The sequence below is a fragment of the Pantherophis guttatus genome, chromosome 18, assembly GCF_059756535.1.
Source record: "Pantherophis guttatus breed Tessera chromosome 18, ASM5975653v1, whole genome shotgun sequence".
Taxonomy (NCBI): Eukaryota; Metazoa; Chordata; class Lepidosauria; order Squamata; family Colubridae; genus Pantherophis; species Pantherophis guttatus.
The window spans coordinates 359,529-372,071 of record NC_142080.1 but is presented as its reverse complement, the minus strand read 5'-3'; the positions used below and the strand labels follow the sequence as shown (position 1 = coordinate 372,071).

Genomic DNA, 12,543 nt, shown 5'->3' with positions numbered 1-12,543 from the left:
TCTCCCGGAAGTGGCGCGCGGTGAGTCAGGGCGTGTGGGCGGGCGGCCCGTCGACGAGGCGTTTCCGTTTCCGGTGGCTGGCGCTGGAGGTGGGCGAGGAGCGGCGGCGGCGGAGCGACGGGAGGCAGCAGCAGAAGCGGCAGGCCGCACCCACCCGCCGACGGAGCCCCAGCCGGCCGGCCGGCGGCCAGGTGAGCCCGGGCGAGCGCGGCGGAGGGTCGGGCCTTCCCCGCCAGGCACCGGGCGGCGGCGGGTCCTCCGGGCCCCATCCTCCCCTCCCGGGCCCTCCCCCTCCCTCCGCGTCCCGGGCAGCGGAGGGCGGGAGGGCGGGAGGGGATCCGCCGCCCCTGCTCCTCTGCTCGGCCGGCCAGCGGGGGGGCGTCGGCCCGTGCGGGGTCTTCGGGCGCCCAGACCGCGCGATCCGGGGCTCCCCTGCCGAGAGGGCCGCGGGCGGAGGAGGCAGGACGGTCCCTTGGCGGCCCCTGATCGGCCAGAAGAGCCGGCCCCGGACTGGCTTCACTCTCCAAACACGGGCGTGGCGGAGGGAAGGAAGCCGGCGGGGAGCCTCTCGGACGGGAAGCTTCCCCCGACAGCCGGCGGGTCGCAGCGGTGGGAACTGGGCGGGGGGCGGCGCGGGCGGGCGGTTCCTCCCCGAAGAGGCCCCTGGGCAGAAGGGAAGCCCCGGACTTCGAGACAAGGGCGCAGAATGGGGGGAGGGGGGGCGTCCTTTCCCCAGCAAACCGGCTGATCCCCCCCCCATTCCCCGATCGGAGCGGCAGGCGAGGAGACCCTCCCTCCCTCCCTCCGCAGGTGTGTCAGCCCCGGGAGCCGTTCTGGTGTTGCTGTTCAATGCCGTGTTTACAATCGGCAGCCGCATGGGGTGGGGTGCGATGGCCGTCCTGATAAAAGCAGCGAAAGCCTGGATGGCGCTTTGCGGGAGCTGCCTGGGGGCGGGGAGGATGGGTTGTGTGTGCTGGGAAATAACCTAGAGCACCTAGAGCTAACCCTGGTTTTCCTTCCTTTTTTCCCCCTTGCCTCCGGCCACCCTAGCAGGAGCCAGAGACATGAAGGCAGGCTGTCCCATTGTGGAGAAGCCAGAAGGAGGAGGAGGTGAGGCGGCTGCTGGGCAGGCTGGTTTTGGGGCTCCGGCTTCCCTGGCCTGTGGCAAAGATGGCAAGGCCTTGGCTGGAGGACCAGGAGACAGGGTCTTGTTTGTCCCCTTCTTTCCTGGGGGGTGGGCTCCCTCCGCAGACCCTTTCCTACCGGCCTTGGCCTGGGCTGCCAAAACCTTTCCTGGTGGGGCTGCCAATCCCTGCTCTGGGGCTGGGAAGGGGTGCCCGGAGAGCGTGGCAGCGGCTGTGCCCACCTTCTCTGGAACCGCAGGTGGCTTCTAGTTCCATGGTTTCTCAGCCACAGCGGCCGCATCACCACCACTCAGCTCGGCAAGGGGCAGAGGTTACCACTTCTTTCTGACCCCCGGTTTTGCTTTTTGGCCTGCCAGGCTATCATTTCCCTGACTGGGCGTACAAGACCGAATCCAGCCCAGGCTCCCGCCAGATCCAGCTCTGGCACTTCATCCTAGAGCTGTTGCAGAAGGAGGAGTTCCGGCATGTGATCGCCTGGCAGCAGGGTGAATACGGGGAGTTTGTCATCAAGGACCCAGACGAGGTGGCCCGGTTGTGGGGCCGGAGGAAATGCAAGCCCCAGATGAACTACGACAAGCTGAGCCGGGCTCTCAGGTGAGCCTGGTGCCGGTAGAGAAGGAGGGATGTTGACACGAGGCCCTTGAAAGCAAACCTTTGGGATGTAGATGGATCTGGAGTTTTTCCGGTGATCCCTGACATGGGGAATGCCAGCAGTCTTTAACGGGAAACAGCCGGGAAAGATGGTTCTGGAGCAGACCTGCCCCTTGTTGTCTTTGGGCGCTGGGTTCCTTTATCAAGAGTTGCTGAGGCTTGCTGGAAAAGTCCATCTGCATTCATCAGAACTGAAGCTCATTGATTCACCCTCCCTGGCATACCACAAGTGTGGCACCCATATCCCTGCAAGCTCCCCATGGTTTTGGAGGGCCTGCCTGCCCCAAAGATCCTGATTGGGGATAGATTTCCTGGGGGGGGGTGTCCTGTGTTGCCAAGGAGCCACCTGTGTGAAAAAAAATCCCAGGGTCTGAACTTTCCACTCCGGAAAGTTGCTGGCGTCCCTTGGCTGCCTTCTTCAGATCTTCCCCGTGCCCCACCCTCTGTGTTGGCAGAGCAACGGACTTGAGCCAGTGCCAAGCTGTGAGCGCTCGTGGCCCGGGTGGCACGTCCTTGGCTTTTTTTCACAGGAAGCTGAGACTTGGCTGAGTACCCTAGCCAGCCTTCTGCCCTCTGTCCCTTGCAAGGAGGCACGGCCTGCATTTGCATAACGGAGGGGAACTCTCTAATTTGCAGAGCTCATCTTTCCCTCCTCTCTCCCTCTCTTTCTCTCCCCTTCCCACCCACTCTCTCTCTCTCTCTCTCTCCCTCTGCCCCTCCCTCCCTCTCTCTCTCTCGGGATGGGGTAAAGGCCGTATTGGCCAGACAGAAGGGCTGCCGGCCTGGGTCTGTCCTCTGCTACTCGGACGCCTCCCAAGGAGACTGACGGGTGGCTTTCCTCCCTCGGCAGGTACTACTACAACAAGCGGATTCTGCACAAGACGAAAGGCAAGAGGTTCACCTACAAGTTCAACTTCAACAAACTCGTGATGCCCAGTTACCCCTTCCTTAACATCCGCCCCACTGGTGAGCAGTCAGCGGGGGCCGGTTTTGCCGGGTGGGGATTGGGGGAGGAGGCCTGGCAGGTTGGCCAGAGGAATATTTTCATTCATTCCGTTTGTGAGTGACCCTGGCTGGCAACACTGTCACGCTCTCCCTGCAGAGTAGGCTGGGCTGAGGGCGAGTGCCTGGCCCAAAGGAACTTCGGAGAACCAGGCCTTTCCAGTTGACCAGTCTGAAGGCCCAGACAGTTGCCAGATTTCAGCTGCTCCTTTAGCATCTGGGAATCGGGTGGAGGGCAGCTGCTCTCGGTTCACCACCACCCCTAAACTTTCTGGCTGGGCACCCGGCGACGTGGTTTTTTTCCCCAGCCGAAGAGCGGCTCTTTTCTGCCTTTGGCTTTCCCCCTTTCCCGAGTGCTCCGATTGGCAGGGCCTTGTTTCCTGGGGCGGCCAGACCTGCCTGCTGCCATCGTGGGGGCCTCTCCTGCTTCTCAAGCCCTTCTCCAGAAATGAGTTCCACTGCAGGCCCTTTTTTCCTCTGGTTGTATTTACACGCTTGGTGTTCGGTTGGACCCAGCAGCTGCCAACCTGGGATTGCTGCTTTTTCTGGGCTTGGAAAAAATAGCAGCTAGGAGAGTGACGCCCTTCCCTATGTGGGAACCGGTAGCCGCCCCGGGCCTGGCAGAGGAGCTCTGGTCTCCTTGACTGACGTTTTGGGCAGTGCTGGGTGTGGCTGGGAAGAGGGCGAGCCCAGCAGCTTTCTGCCCCAAGTGGACCTCCAGAGCTGTGGCTTTCCTGAAGGGGCCCCTTGCAAAAGGTTATTGTTTCCCTTCTGCCGATGTGGCCAGGCCGAGAGCTCCTTCCTGGTGCACGGAGGCATCCATCCCTCGGGCCGCCCACGGAGGAGGGCCCTTTGCCCCCAGGGAGGCTCTGCGCTTTCGGGACAGGTGCCCTGGAGCAAGGCCTCCCTCCTCGTCCACAGCTCTGGGCTGTGCGGCTTGGCTGTCCTTTCAGCGGGGAGGAGGCCCCGGTCTTCCCACCTCCGACTTTTCCCTCTTCGTCTTTGTTTCTTTCTGCCTAATGGCATGGTTGCCCCCTTGTTCTTTGGATTAGGAGCTCTTTGTTTTGAGGGGGGGATTGTGCTCCTTGCCAGGAGAGTCCGGCCACGTGATCCTCAGCCGAAAGCCAGGCCCCAAGAGAGGAGCAGGGCTGCACCCCCGTGGCCTGGACAAGTGCAGGAACAAGTCCGGGCAGTTGCTCACCCTGATTCCTCTCGGCCACGCCCTGCGCTCCCTGAGGCTGGCAGTGAGCAGAGTGGCTGGAAGCTGCTCCGTGATTACAGCCTGTTTTCTTTCCTCTTGCCTGGGGAGGTGGAGGCCCCACCCTGCTCGGGAGGGAGGGAGGGAGAGGGCCAAGGCTGAGTCTGCGGGGGGGGGGAGAGCTGCAAGGCCATTTGTGCCTCTCTCCCCCCCCTCCCCTGGGAGGGCAGAAGGATCTTCTCTGCCTTCTTCTGACAGGGAGCCTGCGCAGAGCCTCTGGCCATGCAAAGGCCGGGCATTGCAGAGGGGACCAGGAATGGGTCACCCTGACTGGGAACGTGGTATCCTCAGCCCCCAAGTTGGACTGTCCAACTCTGCCATCCGGGGGTGCAGGGAGGGGAGGACTTTCTAAAGACAGGCCTTGGCTGCAGCTGCGTTCTTAGAGATGGGAAGGGGGTCCCTGGAAGGGGACCAAACCTGAGCCTTTGAGAAAGATCTCTCCCCAGATGGCAGCAGAGAGAGGGGCTGGGCAGACCTTCTCTTGGGCATCTGGGCAGGGTTCATGGGAGGGTGGGGGCTGCCTTACTAGGCCTGGATCTCAATCATTTAATTGCCAGAACTCCCTGACCCCCAGAAGCTGCTTCTGGGGCACCCCAAATCAAGAGAGCCCAGTCCGACTTCCTGTGGGTTTGTGATCCGGAGACCCTCCTCTCACTCCTCTTCTCTTCCCTCCCAGGCGCCGTGCCACAGAGCGCCCCTCCGGTGCCCACGGCTTCGTCCCGCTTCCACTTCTCCCTGGAGGGCCAGTCACCCAGCGAGGACTCCCAGCCGGGCTGCTTCTCGGGCAGAGCCCTGGGGCCGCCGGGCCAGGAGGCGCTCAGCAATGGCAGCGCAGATGAGAAAGCGTCTCCGGCGCTGGAGCTGGATGGGGTGTCACCGGATTGGCACCGCAGGGTCGACCTCTTGGCCTCCCGCAACACAGCAGCGGCACCAGGCACCGTCACCCACCCGAAGCGCAAGTCGGACCTGGTGTTGCCCATCTTCGGCCGGGCCGGCCTCTACCCAGACGCCCACAGCCCCTTCGCCGGGTCACCCCTCCCTCCCCGTGGGGGGGTGCTCAACGTGCCCCTCTCCCCCGCCCTGTCGCTGACCCCCACCCTCTTCTCCTACAGCCCCTCCTCGGCCATGAGCCCTTTTGCGCCCGGTGGCAGCAGCTGCTTCTCCTTCAGCCCCGAGGAGATGAAGCACTACTTGCACTCCCAGGCCTGCTCCGTTTTCAACTACCACCTCAGCCCTCGGACCTTCCCGCGCTACCCGGGCCTGATCATCCCACCCCTGACCTGCCACCCGCCCCACGAGGAGCAGCCCCCCTTCCCCATCAAGCTGCAGCCCCCGCCTGCCGGGCGCAAACACCGGGAGCGCCACGAGAGCGAGGGAGGCAGCGGGCCACCTCCGTCGCCCCCCCAGATCAAGCTGGAGAGGCCTTTGGATGAGGAGCCCGGCGGCACTGACTCCCCAGAGAGGGTCCTGGTGGGGCAGAAGGAGAGCGAGGGCTCGGCCCCCCCACCCCGACGCCCGGAGCTGCTGCAGGAGAAGAGGCTCTTCCTGCACCCGGCCGCCCCGGCGTGGCCTGGCATTTCCGTGGTGCCCAGCCTGGCCAAGAAGCTCAAGCAGGAGGAAGGGGCTGCTGAGAAGCCCCCCCCGCAGGAGCCCGGGTGGGAGCTGGGGGCCCTGGAGAAGAGGGAGGACGCCGCCATGCCACCCAAACTGCGCCTGAAGCGTCGCTGGAACGGGGACCGGCTGGCGGAAGCCCCCGAGGAGACCCCCAGCAGGAAGCCCTCCTGGGCCGGCAGCCTGGACACGCCCCACATCCTGCTGGCCCCCAAGGCTGCGGTGGATACTTAGGACAGGGAGGGAGACATGGGGCGGCTCCAAGGTGTAATGTAGCAAGGTTTTCCTGGCTGGGGGGGCAGGAGGAGGGCGAGGAGGGCTTCACTAAACTTGCGGGGTGGGGGGTGGGGTTGCTTTGTGTGTGTGTATGCGTGTGCACGCGTGTGCATTGCAGGTGAAATGCAGTTGTTCATGTCCCGAGGGAGGGGGACTCCTTGGCTTGCAAAGCCCCCTCCTCAGCCATTTCTGCGTGGCCAATGCTGCAGCAGCGCCTCCAATGGACCCGCTCTCGTTTCTTGGGGGGGGCTTGATAGTCGTGGGGGCTCCTCTGAATCTCTCTTGTTGCTTTCTGGGTGGTCTCCCTTCCCAGTCAGAGCCAGGCAGTGTCTCACATTTGTGGAGGATGGTGTGTTGGGAGGGGGGATTTGGGGGGGGCTGGAACATTGCACTGTCTTTCAATTCTGGAAGTGGACATTTTGGCAGGCGAGATGAAGCCGACAGCCTGCAGGAGGGCTCGGGCTGGTGGTGTGCTGGCTTGGCGGCCTGCAGAGCGACTTTCAGAAATATTGGGGGCGTAGTGGGGGGGGTTCATCTTTAAAGTAACCTTTTTTAACTGTAGAAGAAGCCATGGCAATTTCTGCTCTTGAACCTTCAGGGATGATGTGGATGGGAAGTCAAACGGAGAACCAGATGCCTTTAACGCAGCCCCTCCTTTAGCCCTCCCTTCCTTTTCTCAGTTCCGGCCTTTGAGGAGGGGGTCCTAGACGGAGATTGGTGGGCTCTGAGGGGGAGGCAGCCCAGGGCGGCTCTGCCCTTTTGTGACTGCCTTACTGTGGTCCCTTTGCGGGAGAGGCCCTCGGTGGGGTGGGGGGGCTTCTCTTAACGGGGGGGGGCTGCTGAGGGGGGGAGTAGATGGAAGGGGGGTTGGTGGCCTCAGTCACGCCAGGCTCTTTCCTGGTTGGGGGGGGGGGGCTTTGCGGCAAGCAGTCTCAGTGGGCCCCCCTCGCCAGAGTGGCTTAAGGATTCTGTGGAGATGGGGGGGGAGGCTCTAAATGGGGCTGCCCCTTTGGACACTGACTCTTCTGTTCATTGGGGGCTTCTGTGGGGTTCGTATTTGTAGCATGCGAAGAAAGCCATTGGGTGACTTGTTTGAGGAGGCTTTGTGGGGGGGACACGGGGGGGGTCGTGCAGACTGGCGATGGGTCTGGTGTCCGGTCGAAAGCTCTTCCCCCTTGCTTCAGCCACCCCTTGCATGTCCAAGCCTTAGAGCCTTTCTGCTTTGTGGGGGGAGGGGAGGGGAGGGGCCCCCTGAGGTCCTCTTCCCCCCCCATAGGAAGGGGGCTGGCCATGGGGCCCAAAACTCAGGAACTGAAACGTGAAAGGCCTCCTTTGCCTGGGACGTGCACTCTTTCCTTCTATTGAACCCAAGTGCCAGAAGGGGTGGGGGGGGGTCATGGGGTGGGGGCCGCTGGTGTTCTTTGGGGAGAGGGAGGGCTGGGGATGGGAAGCCAGCACCCTCGCCACCTTGTGCCCGTTGCAATCTCTGCCTCCGGGCTTTGGGGGTGGGGGGGCTGCCCTGCCTGTTCAGGGATACAAGGGCTCAGCTCTGGGGGCTCCAGGGGGCTGGGGGCAGGAGGGGGCTGTGGAGAGCTTACCAGCACCTGGGTCGTGCCTCCTTCCCCAGCCCCAGGCAGGCCTGAGGTCAGACCTCAGAGCTGCGTTGAGGGGCACCCGGGCCTGCCAGGCCAAACAGCTCCTTGTGCCAAAAAACTGAATCCGCTGCTCCAGCGCCGGGGGGGAGGGGGGGCGTCCCATCTGCCGCTAATCAAGGAAGCGTTCATACTTTTGGGAAATGGTTGTGATGTGTTGTAGCCATAGAAAATCTTAGGTGGGTTTTTGCCGTGGCCCCCCTCCCTCCCTCCCTCCCTCCCTCCCCAGGACATGGTAGGGAGGGCTTTGGGATGAGCAGGGCAGGGGGCTGCTGCTTCTGGCTGTTAAAAGGCTGACCATGTGCTCTTGGCAAGGGTATTTTCAGGGGTGGGGTGGGGTCTCAAGCAGCAGGGAAGCCAGAGTTGGGGGCCAGGGGCTAAAAACCCAGAGGGCCCCTGATGCGGCAGGCCCCTTGGCTCCCCATTGGGGAGGGGGGGAGACGGTGTGGGGGGTTCCCCTCGGATGGGAAGAATTTACCTCGAGGGGGGTGGGGTGGGGGGCTTCTCTTCTACCCCTGCTTTGCTCTGTCTCCTTTTCTTTTGCGCCTTAGGGATGCGGGTGGACTGACGGAGGGAGGTCCGGACTGTGGTTCAAGGGGCATCCCGTTAGGTTATTTTCTTAGGAAAAAAAATTCAACTTTAGAGTGTTAAAAGTGGCAAAGTATTTACTGATCACTCCTTTAAAAAAAAGAAAATATTTTTCCATGAGATGGCCCTGACTGAAGAACTAAACACAGCGGGGCAGCAGCTCATAGCTTGAGGTATTTGTCCATGTAAAGCAGGATTAAAATTGTGTCTAAAAAAAAAATGTAAGTAGTCCTCATGCTTTTGTGCAGTGCCTTTAGACGTTCCACTTTCTATACAGTCTTCAAAAAAAAAAACTTTGCATATATATTATATATATGATGTAATGTTATAGAAATATATGTATAATATACATATTTTTTCCAGGGGTATCTGATAGCTCTGTATTTTGTTATGGAAGTTGATATGAGATATTTTACCTCAAATTTTAAAAAAAAAAGTTAAATAAACCTTTTAAGTAAGTCTGCTGGGATTCCTTCCGTCTTTTGCTTTTGGGGAGGCTGTGGTGGATGTTGGAATTGGCGTCTGTGTTGGAGGGGGGGAGGCCTGCCAGGCGGATGGAAGCGCAGGCAACCGGGTCCCCCTGCGTGGTGGTGTGTTTGCGTGAGACTCTCATTCACGCAAGGTGGGGGCCCGCACACGGCCCATGGGGCCTGGAGGACGAGTGGCAGGCTGCTCTGCTGCAAAGGTGGACACTCAACCCCACTGGAGGTCCTTGCCAGGCCCAGCGGGATCCCAGATCCTCGGGCCAAGCACTCTTTCCTCAGCCTGATGCCTGGGGAAAGTTTCCACCCGCTTCCTGGAGCTGCAAGGAGAAAGTTAAGGCAACTGGATGTTTGTTCGAGGCCCGTGGCTTCCTTGGCCAGGGTTTTACAGCTGGGGAGCCAGCTCTGGTGAGAAGGCACCTTTGACCTGGGAGATTACTCGGTCTCAGTTGCACTGATCATCTCGGGTCCCTTCCCAGCAGCTCAAGCAACTTTCCCTTCCACAGCTCCCTCTTGCCTGGAGGAAGGAAGCTGCGCAAGGCGCCTCGGCCAGTTGCCCTGCCGCTCTGTCCTGCCCACAGCTTCGGCCCTTGCTCCGTCCAGAGCTCTGCGTGTCCCTGTCAAAGGCCAGCTAGGGCAGTGGCTGCAGGCTGGGCATGGGTGCCACCGCTCTGCCACGTGAAGTGAGGTGTGTGGGCTTCTGGATGGATGAGAAAACTCCACCTGGGTTGGCTGTGATTCACACGCTCTCCCTCCCTCCCTCCCTCTGGCAGAAGGGCAGGGAACGGCTTCCTTTCAGAACGCTTGTAGCGTAATTGCCTACAGGGAGCCTGTCGCCCAAGGAGTCACACGAGGCTCCCGGGCAGGTTGTGCCAGCTGGGCGAAGAGGGGCGCAAACCGAGGGCAGCTTCATGGATGCCCGGAGGACAGCTGGGGAAACACGCCGCTTCGGCTTTAAACCCGTCTTTACTTCAGCAGGGAGAACTGGGTGCTCGGATTTCTCCAGGCCTCCCCACCTGTTTTCGGCACCCTGGTTCCTTTTCTCCCTCTCTCCTGGTTCCCATCCTGGTGATGCCCAAAGTTTTGCAGCCGTGCTGCAAGACACTTCAAACCCAGCTGCGTGTCGCAAAGTCACATTCCCACTCGCAGGCCAACCAACTTCGTACACTTAGAAAAAATAAAAACCCTGAGATCAAATTCCTAGGCTCATCCTGGGTCCATCAATCCAGTCTCCTAAATGGCGTCTGTGGAGGTTCCCATCAGGAGCTCAGCCTCCTCCCCTGCAGGCTGCAGCCAAGTAGGCCAAGAACACGAACTCGGAGCCTTTCATAGGATCCCTGTCTTAGGCAATGGAAAGCGCCTCCGGCTCAGCTCCTCCTCAAATGCTTCAAAGCAGCCAGTTCCTCCTGTTCCTCCCAGCGGCCTCTGGGGCTGCAGATGCTTTCAAAGTAGCAGCTGAAACCCCTCCTTGGGCGCTGCATGTGGGAAACCAAGGGAGCCCAGGCCTCCCTACTGCGCAGGCTCGCTGGCATCTCGGAAGCTCAGATTGCCAAGGCCAGGGTGAAGTGCCCCCTTCTTCCCCTCCAGCAGAGCTTGAAAAGCAACTGGGAGCAACGCCCAGATAGGACTGGACCCCAGATCCTGGCCCAGTGTCTGTTACCTCTGCCTCCGGGAAACATGGTGCCGGGCTGGGTTTATTGCTTGGGGGCTGTGTGCCACAATGGGTAGCTGTCCACTTCCACTGCTGCTGAAGCATGGAAAACAGGTGGCACGCCCTGGGAACGCCCAACCCAGGGCGGGAAAAAACCCAGCAAGATTTTGTTCACTGTGCCAGCTCCCCCTTTCCTCCAAGCCACCTTTTGGTGAGAGTTTGGGGCTGCCTCCCTCTCAAGCAGGATGCGGCACTTCCTGGAAACTCTCCTTGCCACATCTTCAATCAGCCAAATTTCCTCCGCCTGCCAGTCTGGGGCAGTGAGTGTGTACAGAGACGTGTGTTGGGGTTCCACCCTTCCCTGGATCGGGAGACGGCTTCTCCGAGCAAATTCTCTTTGCCTGGTTGCTGATCCTGGGATGCCGCTTCTGAATGGAACCGGAGCCTGAAGGGGGACTGGGCAGATGGCGGCAAACGTCTTCGGTCATTGGGGGAGAAAGGTCCCAACGGCATCCTTTGAAAGGCCCCAATCCAGCTGCCTCTACTCCGTCTGGAGGTTTTCCCACGGGAGGCTTCCGTTATCAGCAGAGGCAACGGCTTCTCTCTGAGCTTGGCCAAGAGATGGGCCCCTTAGTGAGATGCCCCTTCCTCAAACCACCTGCGCTTCTGGTATCCCTCTGCTGCCGCCTCTGCCTCCCCCCACCAGCCAGTCTCTATGGCCTGAGGAAATTTCTGGTGGGGAGTGTGACTGGAACCCCTGGCTGGCCATCACTGTTGGTTAATTAGTATGTTCTTCTTAATCAGGTCAGCTCAGGACAGCTTGGAAAGCTAAGAAGCTACATGGAAGGAGTGGGTGGGAGGGAGGGTCCCTGCCAGCTTTTGTCAGTCCCCCTCCCCTTGGCTGCAGAGCCGGCATTGTGTGTCCCATAACCAGCTTGATGAAACCAACCTAAGAGGTTTTGGACAAGCAGCCCCTGACCTTCCCGCTCGGCTCAGTGGGGCTAAGCAGATTGTGGGGGGATTTGGCAGAGCGAGTGAGAGGCTGCAAGCCGATTCCAAGCTCTTCCTGCATGCCAGCCAGGCCGGCTCAACTGGAATTCTGCTTGCAAGGCAAACCTGTACTTATGCATGCGGAAACCACCTGTTGGAACCTGCCGGTGCCCCAAATCGGAGGCCGGGGAAAGTGTGAAGCAGGAAGGAAGCTAGCTGGATCCATCTGAACAGATCTCCACAGCGTATGTGATTCTTTTGTGCCAGCGGCCCTTTCCGAGTTTGTTATGCCCACGGTTGACGTCAGGCACACCTCCAGCCTGTTGGGGCATCCTTTGACGGAGAGGACCAGGCCGCAAACAATCAGGGTGGGCAGGTGGGAGAGCCGTCCTTTCCTGGCCGGGCAAACTTTTTCTCCTGAAGGGAGGCAGAATTTACCTCTCTCTATTAATTTGTGCACAATCTGGCTTTTAAAACCCTCTGTGGAAAGGAAATCAGATCCTGTCTCTGGGGTGGTGAGCGTTTTAAGTCAGCTGGAGGTGAATCTCCCCTGCTTTAAGAGCAGGTCCGGGCCCCCTGCCCAATATCTAGGCTAATTTCTTCTTTTCCTTCTCCGTCAAGTGACCCCCCAGCAAGAAAACCTCTGATCCAGCATTTCTCTTGTATCAAGGCCTTTTCCCCCAGACCTTCTTCACGCAGGGGGTGGGCTAAGAAGATTTCAGATTAACTCCCTTTCGCTTTGTATGTGGAGGTGGGCTGCGCTGAAGCCCCCCCAGGACAGTGGGGGTCCTTCTTGCCTTCTCTGCTCCCTGCCTCTAAGCAGCCAGATAAGTGGGCAGGACTCAGCAGTGGCCAAGTTCAAGTGGCTGTCCTGGGCCCAGGAACCCCGTAATGATGGGGAACAGTCTTCCAGAACAGTCTTCCTTGCGTGGGGAACACTGTCCTTCTCTCTTCTTTGCACGTCTTCTTTGATTCCCATGCTTGCTCTTCATCCCAAATGCCTTTCTTTTCAACCGAGAGGGGAGCAGAGCCAAACCCAAAACTTTTGCCCCTTCACCAAAACGGCAGGTTCTGTTGGCTCCGCTCTGTGGGGCTCTGGATGGGCCCAGGGTCCAAGGCTAGTGCCCTGCAGCAACCCTCTTGCATTGCTGAGGCCTGAGCACCCATTCTGCTCCTTGGAGAGGGAATATTCAGGGCGCTGAGGCATCGGAGTCAACCCAGAGCTCCCTGGGTATCT

The 12,543-nt window shown here is 60.2% G+C and overlaps 1 protein-coding gene across 2 annotated transcripts; it reads left to right on the top strand.

Moving 5' to 3' along the window:
- Positions 1-39: 39 nt before the first annotated feature.
- On the top strand, positions 40-8,470 carry LOC117670097 (ETS translocation variant 3). Of its 2 annotated transcripts, none has more exons than XM_034425004.3 (5): positions 40-191; positions 1,051-1,110; positions 1,502-1,739; positions 2,647-2,762; positions 4,733-8,470. In XM_034425004.3, the coding sequence occupies exons 2-5, from the start codon at positions 1,065-1,067 to the stop codon at positions 5,899-5,901; spliced, it is 1,569 nt and encodes a 522-aa protein (XP_034280895.1). In that variant the 5' UTR covers positions 40-191; positions 1,051-1,064; the 3' UTR covers positions 5,902-8,470. The 2 variants fall into 2 exon arrangements, with proteins under 2 accessions (XP_034280895.1, XP_034280896.1); XM_034425005.3 differs by having other exon boundaries at positions 58-191; positions 1,054-1,110.
- The last annotated feature ends 4,073 nt before the right edge of the window (positions 8,471-12,543 follow it).

Excerpts from the sequence above, each read along its gene's own strand:
- LOC117670097 (XM_034425004.3), top strand. The coding sequence starts at position 1,065 with ATGAAGGCAGGCTGTCCCATTGTGGAGAAGCCAGAAGGAGGAGGAG. Across the intron at positions 1,740-2,646 it reads AAGCTGAGCCGGGCTCTCAG|GTACTACTACAACAAGCGGA; the intron begins GTGAGCCTGGTG and ends CTCCCTCGGCAG. Across the intron at positions 2,763-4,732 it reads CCTTAACATCCGCCCCACTG|GCGCCGTGCCACAGAGCGCC; the intron begins GTGAGCAGTCAG and ends CTTCCCTCCCAG.